This window comes from Crotalus tigris, unplaced genomic scaffold, assembly GCF_016545835.1.
Source record: "Crotalus tigris isolate CLP2741 ecotype Arizona unplaced genomic scaffold, ASM1654583v1 scf7180000017625.6296891, whole genome shotgun sequence".
NCBI lineage: Eukaryota > Metazoa > Chordata > Lepidosauria > Squamata > Viperidae > Crotalus > Crotalus tigris.
The window spans coordinates 796,805-819,991 of record NW_024096520.1 but is presented as its reverse complement, the minus strand read 5'-3'; the positions used below and the strand labels follow the sequence as shown (position 1 = coordinate 819,991).

Sequence of the window (23,187 nt, the reverse complement as noted above, 5' to 3'; positions counted from 1 at the left end):
AAACAGTCTTATTGGTCTTTCATAAGGCTGTGCCCCTAATCAAGATGTTACAATAGATGCTCTGACATGGGGAGTCGAGCATGGGTAGGTGTGATTAGAGATTTTGTGATTTTACTGGGCTTTAGTACAATTTTATTTGGTTGGTTGGTTGGGTTAATGGAATTCTTTCTTTTTATTTTGTGCACCTTCTAGACCTAGAGCCTCCTGAATAGATTGGCAGATGTAAAAAATGGATCGATCAATAAATATCAATAAACATTTGTACACACAGGCACTGTCTTCCTCCAACACAGCACAAAACTGTGCTAGCATTAAATGTTGATATGTGACTATTTCTTTTGGTTCAGGCTACCTAGAAAATTATCTACACGTTGAGCATTTGATTCCCTATCTACTCCTTCCTACTTCAGTACACTTTTCATACAGAAACACAGCTGTCATACCTTTTCGAATATCTCTATCTTGTACAGGACCTTATTGGAAAAAGAAAAAAAAGGATATCATGATACATCTTTATTTTTCTGAGCTAACACAAAGGTAATTGATGATTTAGCAAGTAGATATTTATGTATAAATAGTAAAATTTATAACTGTCTCATTCCTTTTTTATTATTTATTTATAATTAATAATTCCCATATAATAAAAGACAAATTAAAAGAAAAAAGAAAAAAAACAAGGTGCAAGAACAGAAAAAGAATACTAAAGTTAAGATAAATTATTTCTGGCCTTCTTTTTAACAGATAATTACAATCTTATTGTCTCTTCTCCATCTTAAATATTTCGTAAATCTGTTCACTCCCTTATTTAACCTCAAGGCTCTCAATCTTCAATTCCTCATTTTTTTCATTTTCAGCAAAAAGTCCACAAAGGGTTTCCAGTCTTTCAAAAAACAAAAATTCTGTTTGTTCTCTGGTTAGAGAACTGTCTCATTCCTGCACTCTACTAACACACAACTCATACACACACTCATATACAGGTAGTCCTCGAGTTACAACTGTAATTGATCCTGGCAGTTATGACCATAAGTTGTGATGGTTGTAAAGCAGGTCCCCACATGACCAGACCCAATTTTGTGACATTTTTCACAACAGTCATTAAATGAATGCCGTGATCATTAAACTAACCCATTGTTTACTATAGGCAAGTTTTTGCCACGAAGTAAACACTGGGTTCCAGCAAAACCATCATAAATTGCACTCACCTGACCCCAGGGTGCTGCAAAGGGCCATAAATGCAGGGTGGTTGTTGAATACCCAAAATATGGTCATGTGACTGCAAGGGGGAAACTGATGTCAAAACTTTGAAACTGGGCTCTAAGTAGCTTTGAAGGGGTCCATCATTACTCTGAACTAAGGATTCCACATGTACACACATAATGCATGTACAGCATCACATATTAAATAGACCTTTGGGAAAAAATCAGCTTAGGTGAAGAGTATCTCCTACTGGCCTATAATAACACAAAAGTAACCTTCTGGAATCAGAAAGAATCCTGTTCCTGCAAGAAGCAAACATCCTCTGAGAAGTTTATGGGGCATGAGTATTAAACTAACTAGTACTAAAAAGATTTCATCTATGATACTGGAGGCAGTAGGAAAAAACCCTTTATGAGTAGTGGTTTTTAACTGTTTTATCTTCCATGAATTGATCTAATTCTTCTTTAAAACCAACTAAGTAAATACTCATGCACCTAACAAAAACAAATTCCGAGTCTAATCATGCGGTAAGTGGATAAATGCTTCCTTTAATCTGTCCTACTTCATCATTCAGCTTCACTGGATGAGTCTATTCTTTAGGGCAAGAACAGAGCTTTTCTGGATTAAAACTGAGAAATATAACCCCAGTTTTTGGGGTGGAAAAGTTGAATATGTGATAAATGGAGCTCACTTCTTTATTATTCATACATCACTAATCTAAGCATATTTTCTAGCTGGAAAGTAGCCAGAGTAGAACAGTTGTTCATGAAGAGATAGAAGAGATAAATGGACGCCCTTCTGTGAGATGGGTTATTCTGCTATGGTTTTGTAGCCTCTGTTGATATCACTTGGGGACACAATGGCTCAGCAGTTAAAGACGTTGAACTTGTCAGCTGGAAAGCTGACAGCCCAGATTCAAGACCCAAGCACCACGTGATGGGATGAGTTCCTGTTACTTGCTGCAGCTCCTGCCAACCTAGCCGTTCAACAGCTTGCAAATGTGAGTAGATAAATAGGTACCACTTTGGTGGAAAGGTGACAGCACTCTGTGTGCCTTCGACATGTGGTCATGCTGGCTACATGACCATGGAAGCATCTTTGGACAACGCTGGCTCCCTCAGCTAAGAAATGGATATGAGCACCGCCCCGTACAATCAGACATGACTGCACAGGGGAAAACCTTTATTTTTACCTTTAGATATCCCTCAAACTGGTTTTCTCCAGATGTTTTAGACATCTCAGTTTTCCTTGATCACTGGAAGCCAGTAGAAACTACAATCAAAAACCTGTTCTCATCACACCCAGTGAAACACACCCTCCAAGACCAGTGATGGGATGGAACACGACCAGAGCAATAAATCATGCAGAAATTTCTGGACAGCTTCCTCTTTGGTTTTGGGTGGATATACTATTTGTATTATTTCATTTATTTCAGATAGGAACCTAACTACAAATAGGTCACTAAATAAATACAGCAAGCCATTCAAATTTGAATTCCATTTCCCATCAAGAAGAAAATATGCATCTTCTATTTTGGGCCAATTCTCTTTTATTTTATTTTAGTTTAGTTTGCACTTACGCCATTTCTCCAAAGTCTGGCAAAGCCTTCTACTTACCCGACTCTGTTTCTTGGATTTTGTAGGCCAGAGTGAAACCTTTCATATTTGTATCGGTGCCAGAAGTGAAGTTCAGCATCATCATGGAGGTGCGTGACTTTATTGGATAATGTGGAATTTCGTTACAGAAGTTACCTTTCAGACATACATTAAAAAAAGAAAATTGACCATTCTGCCTCTTCGGTTTCATTAATTTTCATTTTTTATTTATTCCTTCTCAAAGACCTGCTTTTCATGTGATCTCTAGCAAGCTCTCTGAGAAAGCAAAGGAACCTTCAAAAGCCACAAGCAATATTTTTCATGTTTATACATCGTAACAACCAAAGAAGATCTAACATTTGCAAGAACTACCACAATATAAACATCCAATTCTCAATAAAAATTATAAGAATAGTAGAACAGTTGAACATATTCAAACATTGCATAAAAAAGAAGAAAGAAAATATTTACCAAAAAGAGCATCATTCATTAATCACCATTATATTCGTTTGCAAATACCTTATGGAACAGGTCTGTATTTTCTGCCTTATGGAATGATTTAAAGCAGGGGTCTTCAAACTTGGCAACTTTAAGACTTGTGGACTTCAGCTCCCAGAATTCCTCAGCCAGCCCTGGCTGGCTGAGGAATTCTGGGAGTTGAAGTCCACAAGTCTTAAAGTTGCCAAGTTTGAAGACCCCTGATGTCAAGGACAATGCCCACTAGACATATCTACAACTATTCATTTACTGACCTTTTGACGTTACAACGGAACTGCAAAAAGTGACTTATGACCATTTTTCACACTTATGACCACTGCAGCATCCCCATGAGCACATGATCAAAATTCAGACGCTTGGCAACTGATTCCTGTTTATGACCATTGCCGTGTCCCGGGGTCATGTATTGCCTTTTGTGACTGTCTGACAAGCAAAGTCAATGGGGAAGCCAGATTCACTTAACAACTGTGTTACTAACTTAATAACTGTGGCAAGAAAGGTCGTAAAATGGGGCAAAACTTACTTAACAAATGTCTCACTTAGCAACGCAAATTTTGGGCTCAGTTGTGGTCGTAAGTCAAGGACTACTTGTAAAGGGAAGTCTCATGCAGAAATATTGCCTCTGTACCCCCCTCTCCTCACTTCAATATATAGGAACAGAAGCACCCTGACTTAAAGGAAGACATTAGATAGGCCAGTTCCACATGAAATGGGCAGCCCCAAAGAGCCAGTCTAGGTAGAACTTTTAAAGTTAAAGCCAACTTCTTAAAGTCTATCCTGAAATGTATTGGAAGCCAATGCAGCATCTACAGCAGGGGTCTTTAAACGTGGCCCTTTTATGACTTGTGGACTTCAAATCCCAAAATTCCTCAGCCAGTGTGCCTGGCTGAGGAATTCTGGGAGTTGAAGTCCATGAGTCATAAAAGGGCCGAGTTTGAAGAACCCTGATCAACAGTATATATTTTACATATGCAGTAGTTCTCACCTGCTAACATGTGGACTGCTGCATTTAGCACCAGTACTAGCATCTGATCAGTCTTCAATGGCAATGCCATATGAAGCATATTGCAATAATTCAGAATAATAGTGGTGAGAGGATGGCTCACTACTTCCAAGACATCTTTCACCTGTTCCCTGCAGGTCTGCAACTGGTGCATGAACCAAAGTTGTGTGAAGCCCAATAGGTCATGAAACAAATGGGACAAGACATTGGACACACAGATCATAGTTTACTTGAATGATGACCGGAACATCTGAACGCATGTTTCCTTTTTTTTATGCAGACAGAAGGGTAAATGGGTCACTGAACAACAGAAGCCAGAGTAGTTATGTGGCAAAGCATATACTTTGTGCATAAAAAGGTGGATTCAGTCATCAAAGATTCTCGAATATGGCTAAGAGGGAAGGAAGCCAGCTGCCACTCGTGATACACAGGCTATGTGAACTCTTTTTTTTTTTTTGTGGTTCCAAATTCCCATTTGACTTCACTATCAAGAATTAGTGATAAATTTAGCACTAATTAGAATGGGATTAACACATTAACTATCTCCCCCCCAAGAAAACCTTCCTAATTTTTTTAAAAAGTAGTCTTCACCCATTGTAGCAATAGAAAACAATAGGTACAACTGTAAGCCACTGGAAATCCTTTGCCTCTGGTGCAGACAATACTTAGACGAGTACACATATGCTCTAAGTATAAAGCACAAAGTAGAGTATAAAGTATACAGTACAGGTAGTCCTCGACTTACAACCACAAATGAGCCCAAAATTTCTGTTGCTATGTGAGACAGTTGTTAAGTGAATTTTACCCCATTTTACGACCTTTCTTTCCACAGTTGTTAAGTGAATCACTGCAGTTGTTAAGTTAGTGATACAGCTGTTATGTGAACCTGGCTTCCCCATTGACTTTGATTGTCAGAAGGTCGCAAAAGCTGATCACATGACCTCGGGATACTGCAACCGTCATAAATGTGAGTCAGTGGCCAAGCATCTGAATTTTGACCCTGTGACTGTTGGGATGCTGCAACAGTCATGTGAAAAAGTGTCCTAAGTCACTTTTTTCAGTGCTGTTGTAACTTCGAACAGTCACTAAATGAACTGTTTTAAGTCGAGGGCTACCTGTGTAAAGGTAGCTTCCCTAAGAGTGGCAACAATCCAAACTTCATTTTCATTTTAGATCCTTAGGACATTGTCATCTCAGATATATCAACCTTGAATAGCTTTTGCATGAAAAGTAACAGGAGTGGGCAGGAAAGATATAACACATCCTTATAACAATCCACTGTAATGTTACATCTCTCACCAAGCATCTCTCTTGTAGGTCCAAATCCTTCATAAAGTATAAGTCCACCATGACAGCTGGGGAGGGAATTCTCAAGCACAAAGTCCAGGAAATCCAATCGAATGATGGCATTTAATGGGGCAACAATCCTCCAATAGCAACTAGAACAATAAATCAATAATAGGAAAGTTTCAGACTTAAACATTGGACCATTTTCCTGTCTTTTCTTTCTCTTCTATGTAATAAAGCTGCCAATTCAACATTGCATTGCATCGAGAGTTGCTTGAAGGGAGTGCTGCAAAGTGGCATCCCTTCACATCATCCTAATAAATCAGCCTCCCACTCAAACCCCTAAAAATTGGGTGGTTTCCACACCCAGAATTTCTAGCATTTGCTTTCTTTTTTAAAAAAATATATTTTATTGATTTTTTAAAATAGCAATCTTTAGTGCTTAGTAAACAGCATGTTGTCTGGGTTCATGCATTTGAAAAACAATCAATAATAATTAATGTCTATAGTTCCATAGTCAATATATTAATTAATGATATATTTCTTTGATCTTCTCTTCTTCCAGGAGTATTCTCCTTTTGTCAACATTAAACAAATGTAGTTCTTAATATTTTCGATTCATACGAAGTTGGATATAAACATTTTTCTTGTGTTTGTACAAATAACAGTAACATCAGCATATGTTTCAATTGTATTTATAAAAGTCATCTTATTAAATCACTATATGTCCTGTTTAAGCTTAATTTCCCCTCTGTATTCAAACCATTCTTATCAGTCATAATTTTCTCAAAGTTAATTACCTTTAAATATCCAAACTTCATTTATGTACACCATCCCAATATTTTTACATTTCATATATTATAAAAAGAACGATACTATTTGTATATCTTATCCCTCTTACTGTAGGACCCCTGTATATCCATAATTTATCTATTCTTTTAACCATATTCAAACAAGTGTTTGATCATATAGTACTCCATCTGGTAAGTCGAATCAAATCTCTTGGATCTAACTCTAGCCTTCTTCTTTTGCCAAGTAGCTTTTCAAGTCAGTGTGTTCAACTTGCTAGGGGATTCTTCCTGTATTTTTGTAAATATTGTTGGGAATAGGAAAGACAAGTTAGGTAGAGTTTTTGTTTCCCAAGCTCTAATGATTCTCCTGGCTGCTCTATAATCCATTTTGTTAGATATTCTTTCCTATCTTCAAGTTTGTTTTGAAGCCCTGAAACATAAGATATCTTTTCCATTTCCATTGTTGTGGCAAAATCTTGCAAGTTTTCTTTTGTTTGTATTAAGCTGAGTTCTCTTCATCTGTAGCTCCCCTCTTTGGGTCACTATCCTCTGGTTTGTGTTCTGTTATCTGGTTTGTTTGTTCATTCTTTGTTGTCATTTTCTGAAAGTTTTTTAATTGTAAGTTTAGTTTACAGATATGCTCATTTATGTCATCGAAGTTATTTTTAATTTCATTATGATTTCAAAGTTGTTTTTAATCTCATTATGATTTGAAATCATTGTCATTTGAATCTGTCACAGCATTGCATACATTTCCTCCTGGAAAATATTTGCCTTGTCTTGGAGTATTGCTCCTGCAGATCTCTGATGTTCCAGGCTGGGGCCTTCAGAAGGAGATATTAGGTGTGGTTTTCTGCCACTTTTAGATAGGTATGCAACATCCATTTTATCTCCCCTCTCCAGATATTCTTTCACTGGTACCATAGTCTCTGTGATTGGCCTTGTCAAACCAGCCAATCTTAAGTCCAAATAACCAAATCTTATATAGTTCTTATCTTTATATATGGTTTTTTTATAACCCAATGTGTTTCCAATTGTCAAAGCACCCACTGAAAGCAATATTTTATAACAGTTCTTTTGTTCAGGGATTTCACAATTATCACCAGCCAAAATTGCAGTCCAGAATGTTTAACCATCCAGTAAGTTCCCCCTTAGAAAATTAGCTAAAAGTCTATGTTTTTCTTTCTCTGCAAAGAATTCTTGAACTTAGAGATCACAGCTCAGTAAGTGTTTATAATCTCAGAAGGTCAGCAGTTTTTAAAACAAATATAGTTCTCAATCTGTAATAGGTGGCCCAGTATATTTTCTTTCCTTTGTTCCCAGCTGTTCTCTATTTGGCTAGAAGTCACTGAGGTTCAAAGAAACAAGTTGTTCTTTATTTCTGGGCTTCTTGCCAATGTCTGAGTCAATGCAACTGTTGTTCCATGTTCCTATCCTCCACTAGATGCCAGTAGCTATTCATTTTCCAACTTTTTAAAACAAATAATTATTTTTTTGTAATTTCATCAATACTCTTTCAGATGTGAAATCTTAACGGTTTTCATAATTTTCAGATTTATCCAGACTGTAGTATTATTAACTTCATTTCAATATATTTCTGTTACCCATAAAAATTAAATCGTCACTTCCATCTATGGAAGGGTGGGGGTGCGATCCCCTCCCTTCTCACTTTTGGAGGATTTTTTGCTTCTTGGGGGTCTTTTCCAGGAAATCAATTACAAAATAGAAGAGAGACTATCAATATTCTCATCCAGTTTCAAGCATGTTGTTCACAGTTGTTCTAGTTAGTGCTTTGGGACTTCAGCTGCTGGTAGCTTGGGCTAGTCCAGGGGTAGGCAACCCAAAACACTCAAAGAGCCACTTGAACCCGTTTCCCACCAAAAACAAAACACCGGGAGCCGCAAAACCCTTTTGATATCTAAAATGAAGATAACACTGCATATATCCTTTTTTATCTTTATTATAGGTGTGTGTGTGTGTATGTGTGAGAGAGAGAGAGAGAGAGTGTGTTTGTGTATGTGTGTGTGTATACACACACACACACACACACACACACACTAAAAATAAAAGTAAAAATATGACTCTTGGGAATATCCATACTATTAAAACAATGATCACCGAGAGAATGCTTTAAGAGAATAAAATTACATACACACATAGGTAAAAAAAGGATATATGCAGTGTTATCTTCATTTTAGATGTCAAAAGGGTCTCTCTCTCTCTGTCTCTCTCCCTCCCTCCCTCTCTGCCCTTGGTCTGCCACTCCTCTTCCCCCACTCTCTTTCTTTCTCTCTCTTTCCTCTCTCTCTCCCCCTCCCTCTCTCTCTCTCTTTCTCTCTCTCTCTTTCTCCCCCCCCCATCTGCTGCTCACCTGGCAAGCTTCAAGTTGTTCTCCAACAATCTCAGGGGTAGGCAACCTCGTCTCTTTTATGACTCATGGACTTCAACTCCCAGAATTCCTGAGTCAGCCTAGCTGGGCTAGCTAGCTCTCTCCTGCCCTTCCTGTTTCCTGCAGAGACGCAGCAAAGGGAGGAGCTCCGCCCAGAAAGCTTTTCAGCTCCTCGGAGAACAATGTGAGTGCACTCTCTTTTACGCATACACACACACACACAGAGAGAGAGAGAGAGAGAGAGAGAGAGAGAGAGAGAGAGAGAGAGAGAGAGAAAAGCAGGGAAGCGCAATTGACTCTCTCTGTCTCTCTCTCTGCAAAGGCAGAGGAGGCTGGGAGCCACAGGGGAAGGCTCAAAGAGCCGCATGCGGCTCCGGAGCCGCAGGTTGCTGACCTGTGGGCTAGTCACTGATGTGCAGCTAGCCTTTCTCCTGTTGGGTTGGAGGGCTTCCCCCAGATCAAATGGATTGACTGCCATCTTTCCGTGATCTACGCGGGAGGGCTCCTTCTTTGTCACCTCTCCGGGGTGACTTTAGATCAGTTTAGGGTCCCCTGGCAGGGTGAAACCAGCTGTGAGATGCAGAGCTCCGCAATCCCTCAGCTCTCCCACTATGGTGCAAAACCAGAAGTCTAGCATTTGCTTTCTAATTGGGTGATTCTGGCATTGGAGTACAACATCTGGAAGTCCCATATTAGAGAAGGTAGATATCTATCTACCTTCTCTGATATGGGACTTCCAGATGTTGTACTTCAATGCCAGAATCCTCAGTTAGAAAACAAGCTTTTCATTATCATCTGAACAAGGAACTGCTGTTTAACCTTGACATGTGAATTAACCATCAAACCATGAAGAGGGATAAATCATCCCAGGTTGCTTTATTAAGCCAAGTCTGGCAAGATCTAGGGATTATAAATGATTTAGAGACATTTGAGGTTTTTAAGAAGAGATTGGAGAGCCATTTGTCTGGAATGGTATAGGGTCCCCTGCTTGAACAGAAAGTTGGACTAAAAGACCTACAAGCTCCCATCCAACTCAGATATTCTGTTGCAACAAAAAAAGATTACATTATATAGTCATGAAATATAAAGCAAAGAGAAAAAACAAAGTATTTCTTAACTGGTTAAAGAATTGGACAAGGTTAAGCCTAATTAGTAATAGTGTGATTATCATGAGTCATTTATTTGTGTGGAAAAGAGATTGTGGAGATGAACACAAAACAGTCCAGTTGGGGAATATCCACTTGGAAAAGCATGCCATATTCAAAATGGATCCCCAACAGAATCTTATTTCAACCTTACCTGGTGACATTGGAACAGCCATTAGGAAAACTCGGAGTCTGGATTATTCCTTCCTGGGCTGTAAGGATCACATCTCTGCAAGAGGACAATTGCTGGCTCAAGTCACTGGATTCTTTAATGATACTTCCTATCTTAGATTCTATAATGGGAAGAAAGGAAGCAGCAAATGCTATAGGTGGCTCTTTTGTCAAGGGCCCTGCAGCACCTACCATATTTTTTCCCTCCAATTTGTAAATGACTCCAAGAGAACTGTTAAAATAAAATCATTTCATAATTTAAATGGTACTAAAAGCATATTTATAGGGTAATTATTTTAAACACACATACAAAAATATACCTAGGCAAAGATAATAGTTGTTTCAGGTCATTTACATACTGCATATAAATAACCTGTCATCATATTGAACATGTAAAGTGTACCAGCCTAGATGTCAATGGCAGGCAGCCTTTTCACAGCCTATAATTGCATTTAAAAGAAAAGTTTTCAAAGGGCTTCAGGAATGAGGCAATGATGAAGAAACTTGATCATTGGGAGATGCAGAAGCTAGGGGTAGATATTCTGTTTAAACAGAAAAACAGCACCATTGAAAAATGTAATTTTGCTACTGAATTTTCAAAGGCTGATAGAACAAAGCAGTGGTGAGATTCAGCCAGTTCACACCAGTTTGGCAGAACCGGTAGCTAATTTTTTGTTGCCCAGGCCCAGAATGGACTTCCAAAAGCGGCATCCACACAGAGAACTAGTTGTTCACATATTTGAATCTCACCACTGGAACAAGGACTGTGCAGCATATGGAGCCTATAAGTTATTCACCTTTGCCAAAGGCAAATCCAAATATGGCTTTACAAATTTAGAAGGTGATAGTAGCTAAATTCTACCATGATTTGTCACATAACTTTAAAAAATTCTCCACCAGTTGATGAATTCTAAAATAATGCAAATAGCCAGCTCTCTGCAAGGAGTATAAATCCTTCCGTTCCCCACCATCCAGTCAGAGCTGAAGAAACTTCTTGGATGAGAAGCAAAACGTCTTCAATGAAAAACAAGTAAGTCCAGTTGCCTCATGAAAAAGCATCTTTGGGAGGAAGATTATCTGCAGATACCAAGTCCTGAGCCAGGAAGGGATTTAAAGGTGACAAACATCATTCTGAATTTCACCCAGAAAACAATTGGCCATCAAAGCAGCTCTTTGAGTAGTGAGCTCTTCAAGTGTTATATGTGGTGATCAGAAAACGTCCATAACCACTTGACAACCTTTGCCTGTGTGACACCTTCCAAATATATTAGTATGGTAATTAACAGAATAGTTAGCACAGCTTTCTAGGAATTGGAATAGCAACCCTTTTAGGATATCAAGCTTCCATGTACCTTGTCCATCATCAGCTTGCAGAAGATTCATGGATGACTCCAATGACCGTACTGAAGTTTCAAGACCAGAGTTACTGAGTGGCATCTCCGCTGGTCCCTTCTCTATTTTGAGGAAGGAGGGAGGGAAGGAGAGAGAGAGAAAGAGCAATAAGAGGTACTGAAAAAATGTAATCATAGAACCATAGGGCAGGGATGGACCTTGGAGGTCTTCTAGTCCAACCCCCCTGCTCAAGGAGGAATATTTTATTGCATCCCATACAAATGGCTCTTCAATCTTTTATTGAAAACCTACAGTGATGGAGCACCCACAACTTCTAAGAAATAAAATTAGCTGCGCTAACCCCAATGAGGTGCAAACATACTATACAAAGTTAAGTAACTTTTAAAAAGTGGGGTCTGACTTGGCTTGTTTCTTTGTTTATCTCATCCTTCTTTCTTTTGATTTCATGTCTTTTATGTTATGAACTTCTTAGCAATGCCTGTATTGATTATGATTTACACCAATTGTTCTGCTAGCTCTTTTAGCTGAAAGGGGTAAAAATATGCTAAGTTACTGAAATGCAAACAATCAAAGCTACTTTCCCCAAATTATATTTTTCACACATTTGTGCTAATTACTGTGCCAATTTTACAGTAAACTTGTAGTAACTTGAGCGCTGGCAAAAAAATTCTGACATTCCAAGGAATTGGAAAATGTATTCACATGCTGCTTGCTTTGCTCAAATCCAGAAGTTCCTAAATTTTTTTGTATCCACCTCCCCTAACAATCCAAATATCAAAATGAAAATAAATGAACAATGAAAACAACACATTGAAACTCTATTTTTAATAAGGGCATACAAATCTTCAAACCACCTCATAGTTTGGGAACTCCAAGCAGACGATGCCACTCAAATATCAGAAGGCAGTATTGCTTAGCATTTAGAACCAAAGAGAGACCACAGGCAAGAGATAGGACTATGCTTACCTTTCATGACAGATACAATCCAGTCAAAAAAGGTGCTCACTCTTGCATAAACACCTGGTCTCTTGGGCTGGGCACAACCCACGCCCCAGCTAGCAATTCCATGGATTATAAATGGCTTGTTTTCATTTTGGCAAACCAGCAGACCTGAATCCCCCTAAAAAAACATACACACAAACTCACACAGTTTGCAAAATGTAAACAAAGAACACATAGCTTTGTATTTACAGTAATATTTTTAATGTACATGTCTAAATCCATAACTTTTCCATGCAGGCATGGAATTTCATAAGCTGAGTTGCAGCAAGGGCAGTAAACATACCACTCAAAAGAGACAATCAAAAAGCCCAAAAGGAAACAAAAAACTCAAAACATCTCCTCATGAATAATCAACATCCATATGCACAAAGATTAACAAAAGATTAACAATAGAACAAGTAAACAATACCCCAATCATGGAGCTGCCAACATAAATAAATAAGCTAATAGTAAACAACAGCTTAATCAAGGGACCACCAAGAACAATCCCATCAACACTGATAGGATAAGCCACTAGTATATAAAAACAAGAGCAAACCCCAGTCTCTTCTAGCACTGATGATGTTACCTAGTTTGGTAATGAAACATCTGGGGGAAAATCCACCAAGCTCAGAGACACCACAGTTGAACCCTGAGCTAGAAGAGTATTCTTTTCTATTGGTACCACTAAAGTACCTGCCCAAAAGGAATCATGTTATGCCCCACGAAGAATACAGATGACCCAACTCCCAATCTATTATTCTTCCCTTCCTGAAAAAGTGTGAAGGAGTTCCAAATTCAGCCTATAAGCTACAGATTCTCTTTGGTCTTTAACTGTAAAATATTTAATAAAATAAGATGCAGATGATCCATTTTTGATAGCTTGAGCATACTTTCCTTGTCCTAGTTTACTCCTCTATGCTGCAGTTTTTTCTTGTTTGCTCTCTTGATACCTGGCAGGAATCGTGGCCTTCCAAAGATGCAAACCCAGCACAGAGCATCCGAGGTGTAATCCCTCCAGGGTGATTAAAGTAGTAGTTTTGCTCACAGAGGTCATTGGCCACCAGTGGGACATGCATTTGCTGTAGACGAGTAGCAAGACCTCCAGCTATAAAACAGTAGAAGAACAACATTTCAGAGTAATGCATGTTTTTTTTTTTTCTGTGATGGACTAGGGGGAAAATCTTGCTCAAAACATACAGTATTACTAAGGTTTGGACTACATCTGAGTTAGGCCTAAAAACATAAAAATAGGTCAGAAAAAGAGGCTGCAGTAGAAGAGATAGGCTCTATTGATACTGTTTGATCCAAATAAAGAATATGCAACCTGATGGCATCCAGATGTTTTGAACAAAATGGCCCACAATCCCTTCTCATTAGTTATACTAGCTGGAGCTGAAAGAATTTGAATTCCAGAAATATTGCCTACCCAAATTTAATTAGGCCTCTATTATCTCCTTAGGCAGTGATGGCTAACTTTTTAGAGATTGAGTGCCCCAAAACTGGCCCAGCTCCTGCTCTCGCTCCATCCCCTGCCCTGCCTCTGCTCCATACCACCCTATCTCCTGCCCTGCCTGCCCACAGGGCCACTCATCGTCTCCATGGCCCGCTGCAGATCGCCCAGGCAACCCAGCAGCACCAATGGCGGCCACGCCCTCTACCCACGCCGCACAGCATCAACTGTGCATGATGGGATGCGAGACAGAGTCTTGTCCACACTGCCTGGCTGCCATTTCCTTGGCTGCTCTGCTCCGCACAGGCCACGCTCGTGGGCAACTCTCCTCCAGGGGTGCTGCTGGTGAAGGGGTCGTGGGGGGAGGTGAGCACGTATGCCCACAGAGAGGGCTCTAAGTGCCGCCTCTGGCATGTGTGCCATAGGTTCGCCACCACTGTCCTTAGGTATGCAATCCTCTTGCATCAGAACAGTTTTTTCTCAACACTGGCAGTTTAAGATGAGTGGCAGTTTGAGATGGGTGGACTTCAAGTCCCAGAATTCCCCAAACAGCAAAACTATCTGGGGAAAACTGGAGGTTAAAGTCACCCATCTTAAACTGTTGAGAAATACTGCATTAGAAATTGAAAATCAAAACCTGAACTTTTTTTATTAGGTATAATTCCAGAAAAAAATTAATAAACAAAGTGTATAGTTAACATTACATGTATTAACAGCAGAATACTTGTAGACTTCAACTCCCAGAATCCCCCAGCTAGCATGGCTGGCTGAGGAATTCTGGAAATTGAATTCCAGAAGTCACTGGCATTCATGGCGCCATTCACGTGAGCATCACTGCAAGCATCCAGAGCATTCGCAGCCCCACTCGCATGAGTGCTCATGGCCCCACCCACATGAGCAACGGGTATTTGTGCACACGCGTGCACGTGCATATGCGTTCACCCACCCACAGCTTTATAGGAAGATGTTATGTTTCTAATGAGGAACATCAAAAGCACTTACTTCAAATCAGCTAGAAAATATTAGTAGCCAATGAAAAATCCAATCCCATTCATATACTATATTTCAAGTCATAAAAATTCCCAGAATTAACTGTGACTTTGCAAAATTATATTCTCTATTTCTATCTCAACATACATTTCTTATTTCAGTTTCAGGGCCATCCAACTCCACAGTGACTCTGAGCAACTTACAATTTTAAAAAAATCAAAAGAAAACAACATATATCAAAGAAAATGCTTTCTAGGGAACTGGGACTAGAGCAAAAACTACCATATTTTCCAGCGTCTAAGACGACTTTCTAAACCATGAAAATCTTCTCAAAAGTCGGGGGTCGTCTTATACACCCAGTTGTCTTATATGCTGGAAAATACGGTAGATCTAAAAATAGGTTCATTTGATTCCGAATTCCGAAGTGCTACAGAATAAACATTTCTGCATGGGTATAAAAACCATGTAAATTGATGTGGATGCATTCAAATTGATATAAATAAACTTTGCTGACTTGATTAAAAGATCTAATTTGGTTCAGAGACTCAACTAATGCATTTTCAAATTGAATTCCCAAATCAAATATTCATGCCCTTAATATATATTTACCTAGGATGTGTGCAGTGTGTTCAGTTTGTACATTGATCTCAAAGCGCAGAAACTCTCTTTTTATTAAATATCATGGTATGTCCCTCTAAATCAGTGGTTCTTAAACCGACCTTATTATTCCTTTTCCTGCTTCTGAATTATGTCATTACTCCCATTTTTTAAAAAACCTCCAAAAGTCTTGTTTTACATAAGTATCTTGGCGGCGGCAGTCCTAAACTCACAAACAAGCAATTACAAATTGCTCCATCACCCCCCAGGATATTTCCAAATTACTCCCTTGAATAATTATCCCCAGTTTAAGAATCACTGCTCTAAATGGAGGAGAACAATAAAAGGAGATTGCCATACTTCATATCAGGGTTTGGTGGTAAATCCTAGGTCTCTAAATGCTTTAATCCGAATTGCTTTAGTTAGATTTTGCAGCAAACTCCCAGACAGAACGTGGTTAAATTACTGTAGAAACTAGCCATGAACAAAGCCTGAAATATAAGAATACAGAATAACAGAATTGGAACATACTTTTGATGTCTTCTACTCTAATGCCCTGCTCAAGCAGGAGAATCTGCCTACTATATCATTCCAGACAAATGGCTGTCCAATCTCTTTTTAAAAATCTCCAGTGATGGAGCATCCACAACTTCTGGAGGCAAGCAAATCCATTGATTAATTGCCCTCGCTGTCGGGAAAGTTCTTCTTTAGTTCTAGATTGGTTCTATCCTATTTTTGCTAAGATTTAACTAAGGTGGAGAAAGACCCTTAAAAGGGGGTCAGTGGTGCTCAAGGATCAAAATGGACTTAACCTTCTTGAAAACGTGCCCAGCCAGTCACAGTACAAAGCACAAAGGATGGCAACAGCTCCATGGAACTTGGCAAGCATACTGGCCTCACTGCTGTGCTGTAGATCAGAGGTGTTTGCAGCTGGACAAGGGCAACATCAGAATCATAACTTGCAACATCAAAGGCTGGATTCACTGTAATGCTCTTGACTCTTCTCACCTGCATCAAGAGAAAGCAAGAGAATCAGTAGTCAGCCTTTTTCCACTCAGTAGTAGCCATTTAGGAGGAAAAAAGGAGGAGGGGAAATACCAGTTTAGCTACAAACTACATTCTTAGCCAGCATCTCTTTGCAAAATAATCAGCAAATTCCTCTATAGCAGTGTTTCTCAACCTTGACAATTTTAAGGCATGTGGACTTCAACTCCCAGAATTCCACAGCCAGCAATGCTGGCTGTGGAATTCTGGGAGTTGAAGTCCACATGCCTTAAAATTGTCAAGGTTGAGAAACACTGCTCTATAGGGTTCTCCCTAATCAATAGATGCTCCTGCAGCAAGAATTGTTTCTATCCTTTTTTTAGGCTGTAGCAAACACTGAACTGAGATAAGAATTGCTGCCAGCACCACTACTGCAGTGCTGCCTTTGTCTGATAAGCTATGAACCTCCTTATTTTAGCCCACACTTGATATAAATTAGCCCCCTTTCATCCTTGCTGCAATGTGATTCCTTCTTCCTGCCAGCATGTCCATCTGAGCAAATATACCACACAATTTGCCCATTACTTTCATTAACATTTCCATTCTGCCTTTTTGGAGAGAACTCTTAGAAGTATATGTATTTTATTTACTGCTAGGGTTGTGGACGCAAAACCCTTAGCCCGAAAGCTTTTAAACACAGATTTGTTACCCAAGCTAGAATCAGTTTCAACCTGGCTTATTTCCCCCTCCAAAATGGTAAAAATCATGGTTTATTTATCCAGGACAAATCAAAAAAAGAAAGTTGATTGCATCAAAGCAGCATTTTTTAAACAAAGCATTGTTTCAAATTATGCTTTGCTATGGAAGCCCATGAATTAGCAAAACATGTGCAGACTTTTTTCTTTGGGGATTTCAGAGCTGGAATGACTAACCTGCAGCCCTTAATCCCAACTTCATGTAGCCTTCAGTACAATGATAAATAATCAGCTCAGGATATAATATGTTTGTGTTTTCAGCAAAAATAATTTATGCCATCGTAATCAAAATGGCCAGAGAGAAAGAAGAAAAAGAGAAGTATTCTAATCCACTTCTCTTTCTGTCTTTTTCTGCCATCTTGGCAGATGACGTAATTTCAGAGTTCCTCCTCTTGTCTGCAGGAGATGAGCAGGCTGAGTTGGATGGCGGGATTAAATGTGTCATCAGTTTGGAATCATTGTGCAGCCACAATAGACCCAAATCCAGCCCCTGTGAATTTCATTGACCCTCATCTTGTATCAGTTTAGCTTTGACCATTAGTTGACCAGGTTCTTGTATATCAGGGGTCTTCAAACTTGGCCCTTTTATGACTCATGGACTTCAACTCCCAGAATTCCTCAGCCAGGCATGCTAGCTGAGGAATTGTGGGAGTTGATGTCCATGAATCATAAAAGGGCTGAGTTTGAAGACCCCTGTTGTATATAGATAGCAATAATAATCTCTTCAGTGCTTTGAACTCAGCAAGTGTTCCTGGTTCTTTGCACCTGACATTGTCAGGCCTACAAGATAGTACAAATTAAGAAATAAGGACTACTTTTATTTTAAAAGCTATAGTAACAGAATCTTGAAAAATTGAATATATCCTTTATATCTGTGTGAACCAGAGAAGGGTTTGTCTGAGTTGGTTTCTGAATCTAGTTTCTTAGCCTGGACTTAATCTCTGTTTATCTGACTCTTGCTTTGGTAGCAGCTTGTCATCCGGTCCTAGACTTGCCCCTCTACACCTACAGACAAAATGCAGTTGCTAAAATATTACTTGTCAAAGAACATATCTTCAACAAATTCTCTCATTCCTGCTATGGTCTTTTAATACAATTTCATACAATGGAGAGACTGATTCTCTTAGGAAGCATAGGAAAACAAATTTCACTTTCTGTGGAAACAAACCTATGTGTAATCCTGGCTGAGGAATGACAGTTGGAATCAGTGGATCTGTCATTAAGTGAAACAGTTATTAAGAGGAAAATCACTTGACCCCAACAATGTTTCCCTTTCCTCACTCCCTATTTTTTAGAATACAGAGCTCTGGGGTGCTGGGGTAGTTGGCTCAAAAAAGACAAGACTAATCAATTTTACACTTTCAGTTTTGGTTTGCCTCCTAACTACTTTCCTGTCCTTTGGAATGCTACTCTGGCATTGGTATAACTAGCAAGAAGGAAACTAATGTTTTATTTACATACACTGGAGAGGACAGGATTAGAAGAGAGTAAGCAGGCAAACAATGGGGAATACACATTAAAAGAAAGTGGTACCGGCAGCTAGGAACTAGAGTTAGGAACTGCAAGCGCACTGTGCAAACAGCTCAGTGTATTCCCCATTGTCTGCCTGCTTACTCTCTTGTAATCCCTTCTTCGATCTCTTTGCTCTGCAAGTGGGTGTGGTAGCTAGAAATGGATCAGACACAGTAGAGATTGCTTAAGGTTTTTTTCAGTTTTCTTTTTTCCTCCCCTCACTAGTTTAAGTAATCTCTCTGTTCTACAAGAATTTTCCCAGCCATACCTGAAGAGGCTGAAGAGGGACTGAACCAAGGACCATGTGGGGATAAAAATAGGTGCTCTACCAGTGAGGAAAAAGAAACATAAAGCTACGTTTGTCTCTACCTGCTCAGCAGCTTCTTTCAGCATTCTGTCATGGTTTCCAGCAACAACAGTCCAATATGATGGATTATTTGTTCTAAAAAAAAGGGTGTTCCTTTGCTGTTAAATCATGTCTTTTACATAAATGAAAAATGTTAACAAAACATACTTTAATTTTTAGTTTAACTTATTCAACTTTTTATTTAACATTCCTGCAAAAAAATCTTAGGAATCTTTCTGTGAAAGCTGAGATGTCTTCATTATATTCATATCCACTTTGCAGAATAAATTAAATTACAGAGATGATTCAAAATGTTTCAGGACCCTGCAGGAACTGAAGCATGATAGCAGGGCTTTTTTTCTCATAGAACGCCCAGAACGGAGTTCCAGCACCTTTTTTGGATGGAACCTTGTAGGGTAGGCAAGGTGGGTTGTATAGTGTGTGTGAGTTCCGGCACCTTTTTTTTTTTTTTTAGAAAAAAAGCACTGCATGATAGTATTCTTCCCAGGTCTAAATTCACTCTTACCCAGGGCTTTTTTTGTCATAGAACACCCAGAACGGAGTTCTGGCACCTTTTTTGGATGGAACCTTGTAGGGTAGGCAAGACAGGTTGTATGACGTGTGTGAGTTCCGGCACCTTTTTTTTTTTTTTTTACAAAAAAAGCACTGCTCTTACCTACTTTATTCCAAATAACCAGCATCTACAAAAGGCTACTTTGCCCAGCTTAACATCTTACATATGTACTTACATCTTTACACAGTGAGCGGCTGTGAGCACCCAAGTCAAGTTGATGATGGCACCTCCACACCTGTAATCACCCAGAAAATGCAAACTCACATGCCAGGGCCAGCAGTGAGGACAAGCTTCTTCTCCTCCAATGATAAGTGTTGACAGCCTCTGGGAACCAAAGGGAGGAAAACCACAGATATCTGCAGCAAGAGGAGGAGGAGAAGAACCAAATGCTAGAGGACATCCAGGAGAATTCAATAATTCATTGCTAGGCAAGTGAAGTTTCAAGATTTTATAATCATCATTTGTTCTCTCATAGCTCTAGAACATATGTGTACATTCGCATGCTAATGTGAACATGCACATATACGTACATACGCCTCTCTGGTATATATCTTCCTAATACTATTATTTCTTCTAAAATCCAAAACACATTTTGCATTTAACAACACACCTCAGACTTGAAGAATCCATGATTAGCTACTTTTGTCCATATAAAACTCAGAGCACCTTAGAATTTTTCTAGCAGTGTTTGCCAAATGCAAAAATGAAGCATTTCAGATATAACCATTACAGCCACTGCACGTTTTATGTTCATAATGGGCAACAATAGAATCCATCAACCTTCAGGCATGAGAGAAAAGACAGCTCAAATGGGAATATTTCCAGACAGACCAGTTTTGGTGTTATCTGTCAAAAGATATCGTAAAGTTATTATTTTTCTTAATAGATTCTTTATATGCAAAGAAGACAGCAATAATGATAGGAAGATTCAGCACAGTTAGAGGAGGAAGTGTTACAACCTGGAGTTTTCCCAATCCCCATATCATTTTATGAATGAATTTAGGCAGACTGATGTTACAATAACAGCACTGTCTGGAAGTGCCTAAGTCAAATCAAAGGTAAGACTGCTGGGTTTTAGTAATCCTTCCTTTTTTGTATTCAGGTTGTTTCCTAGGAAATCCGAAAGTGGAGCTATTATTAATCCTTGAGGAACTTGCTTACCCAGTGGGATATCTTTGGGCTCAAATGCAGATACAGAAAACAGCCCTGCATATTCCGTTCTAGTTGTTGCTGTAAGAAAGAAAGCTTTAGTTCAGCAAAAAGTTATTTCTTAACCATGTGACCCTAAAGGGTCAAATCTACACAGTTCAGTATTCATTGCTCCACTCATAGAACTTATTCCTATTTTTCTGATGCTCTCTTCTCTGGGATCTTTCCCCAACATACATATATACATGCATACATACATTCTCTCTCTCTCTCTCTCTCTCTGTCTCTCTCTCTCTCTCTCTCTCTCTCTCTCTCTCTCTCTCTCTCTCTCTCTCTCTCTCTCTCTCTCTCTCCTAGAGAAAAGTTTCCACTACAAAAGTTTTTTTCCTGCTTTTCTCATCCAGACAGAAAGCTATGATTGGACCATCTGAACACATTTTGTCATCTGAAACAGTTAACCTCTATATCTCATGAGATATATGCATTAATCTTTTACAGGAATGTGGAAATCTAGGTCATCACCTGACCTAGAAGTAGCAAGATCCCAAAGTCAACACAGTGGCACAACTCAGAAGAGCCGTGGTTGTGCAATGGTTACAATGCAGTATTGCCAGCTAATTCTGCATTCCACTGCCAGGAGTTCGATCTTGACCCGCTCAAAGTTGACTCAGCCTTCCACTCTTCCGAGGTTGGTAAAATGAGGTCCCAGATTGTTGGGGGCAATATGCTGACTCTGTAAACTACTTAGAGAGGGCTGTAAAGCACTAAATCGGTATATAAGTCTAAATACTAATGCTATTCACATATGCCCTTGATCAGACAATGCTCAAGGCCTGCATGTTCCACTCAAAACAAAATTCACTGTGTCTTCAGAGAATAGCTTATATTTTCTTGCATCCTAAAAAGTTGTCTTTGTCTTTGTACATAGTTTGACCTAAGAGGCTTTTTTTTTTTTTAAAAAAAAAAAAAGGATTATGATGGATGAAACAGATAAAAGTTTGAAAATTGACCTGTTAAATGCTTATTGCACTCCATAGGACAAGTCAATTTAGAACCTCAGAAACACTTGATAATCCGAAAGCATGTTAAGGATCAGAATGGTCCAATTGCAGATGACTCTGAAAGATAATGAGTACTTGACACAAAAACACTCCTGCCCCAATAGATTACTTCAATTATTTATGTCAATGGTATAAAATCTATAGCCATACCTTTTACCTTTGCCTGGAATTGATACTATTTAGAACCCAATGCCGTCAAGAAATTCCCCAGCCTGATTTGTACATTCAGGTGAGGCCCTAAAGTTCGGTAAGTCTCTCTAATTTCTCTTCACTCCCATTGACTCTGGATCAAAAGGGATGCGAATCTTTTATTTTAGTGGAAGCAGATGTTGAAGAGAACATTCCCAACTAACCTGAAGAGAAAAAACCAAACTTGGCCTTGAATCCTCTGAAGTTATTTTCTTCATCGCTCTCAAAGTGGATCAGCATGATGTTCCCTGGGCTCCACACAGGTGAAGGGATTGAGAAACCACACAGGAGAGCTATAAGGGGAAAACAGAACACAACTCCTGCCATCAGCAGTGAAGTACTTTTCTACAGGGACCATATCCCAAATAAGGGAAAAGAGCTCCCTTAGTCTAAATCACTTCAGGAAAGTTGATTCAAGATTTTGGGACAAATGTTTTAAACCAGAGACATTTTGGTTTGGTCTACTATCTCTTGTCCACCACCACTGTCCATTTGCTTGACTTTCTTTCAGAATATAATCCACACCATCTTCAAGAGTAAGTGGACAAGGTCAATGCCACATTGCCTAGGAATTTTGAGAGCTGTAAATCATTGCTGAGGCACTTCGTGCACTCTTTCAATTTTTCGTTTCAGACAGCCATTACAATCAACCAAGTCAAACCAGTTATTACCTAGCTGGTGCTCTTCTTCAGTGTCACCATAAACAACAACAGCATCATAAATGCAATCCTGGCTGTTTTCAACTGCAAAGTCTTCAAACTCCAACTGAAAAGGAAAACATTAGCATTCACTCCCATAGAACATACATAATAGCATTCCCATTCTTATGTCCTCTAAGACTTCCGATAGTACATTCTAGAAATTGTGGCCCTAGCTTATCTGAAGGGCATCTAATGAAACAACATGTCTGAAGCCATAGCAAAAAACTCTTATCCCAACTGAATCAAGGAGCTCAGTAGAGCAAATCAAGACATGATTTTGATTCATGAGAGAGGAAATCCTTTCAACTTCCCTTTCTATATCTGGCAGAAAAAGAATTCAGTAACATCAAATTAAATAATAATCTATTTCCCTTTCTTGACCTCCAAAATCATCAGCTTGAGGCAGCTGCCTTACTCTGCCAATGAAGAAGCAATTTTAAGTTTGAGAACACAGATAAGCAAGAGA

At 39.1% G+C, this 23,187-nt stretch overlaps 1 protein-coding gene across 3 annotated transcripts in view; it reads right to left on the bottom strand.

The window, feature by feature from the left end:
* The window catches only part of OVCH1 (ovochymase 1), a 49,790-nt gene that overhangs the window by 10,564 nt on the left and 16,039 nt on the right, over positions 1 to 23,187 (bottom strand). For all 3 annotated transcript variants that reach the window (XM_039333333.1, XM_039333336.1, XM_039333337.1), the window contains exons 12-24: positions 22,692 to 22,785; positions 22,185 to 22,313; positions 20,783 to 20,851; positions 19,797 to 19,977; positions 19,071 to 19,143; positions 16,263 to 16,458; positions 13,364 to 13,518; positions 12,396 to 12,549; positions 11,429 to 11,530; positions 10,060 to 10,198; positions 5,593 to 5,732; positions 2,814 to 2,948; positions 444 to 473 (exon numbers count right to left, since the gene is read on the bottom strand). In XM_039333333.1, coding sequence (XP_039189267.1) covers positions 444 to 473; positions 2,814 to 2,948; positions 5,593 to 5,732; positions 10,060 to 10,198; positions 11,429 to 11,530; positions 12,396 to 12,549; positions 13,364 to 13,518; positions 16,263 to 16,458; positions 19,071 to 19,143; positions 19,797 to 19,977; positions 20,783 to 20,851; positions 22,185 to 22,313; positions 22,692 to 22,785 — 1,597 coding nt within the window. The remainder of the gene's footprint in view (positions 1 to 443; positions 474 to 2,813; positions 2,949 to 5,592; positions 5,733 to 10,059; positions 10,199 to 11,428; positions 11,531 to 12,395; positions 12,550 to 13,363; positions 13,519 to 16,262; positions 16,459 to 19,070; positions 19,144 to 19,796; positions 19,978 to 20,782; positions 20,852 to 22,184; positions 22,314 to 22,691; positions 22,786 to 23,187) is intronic.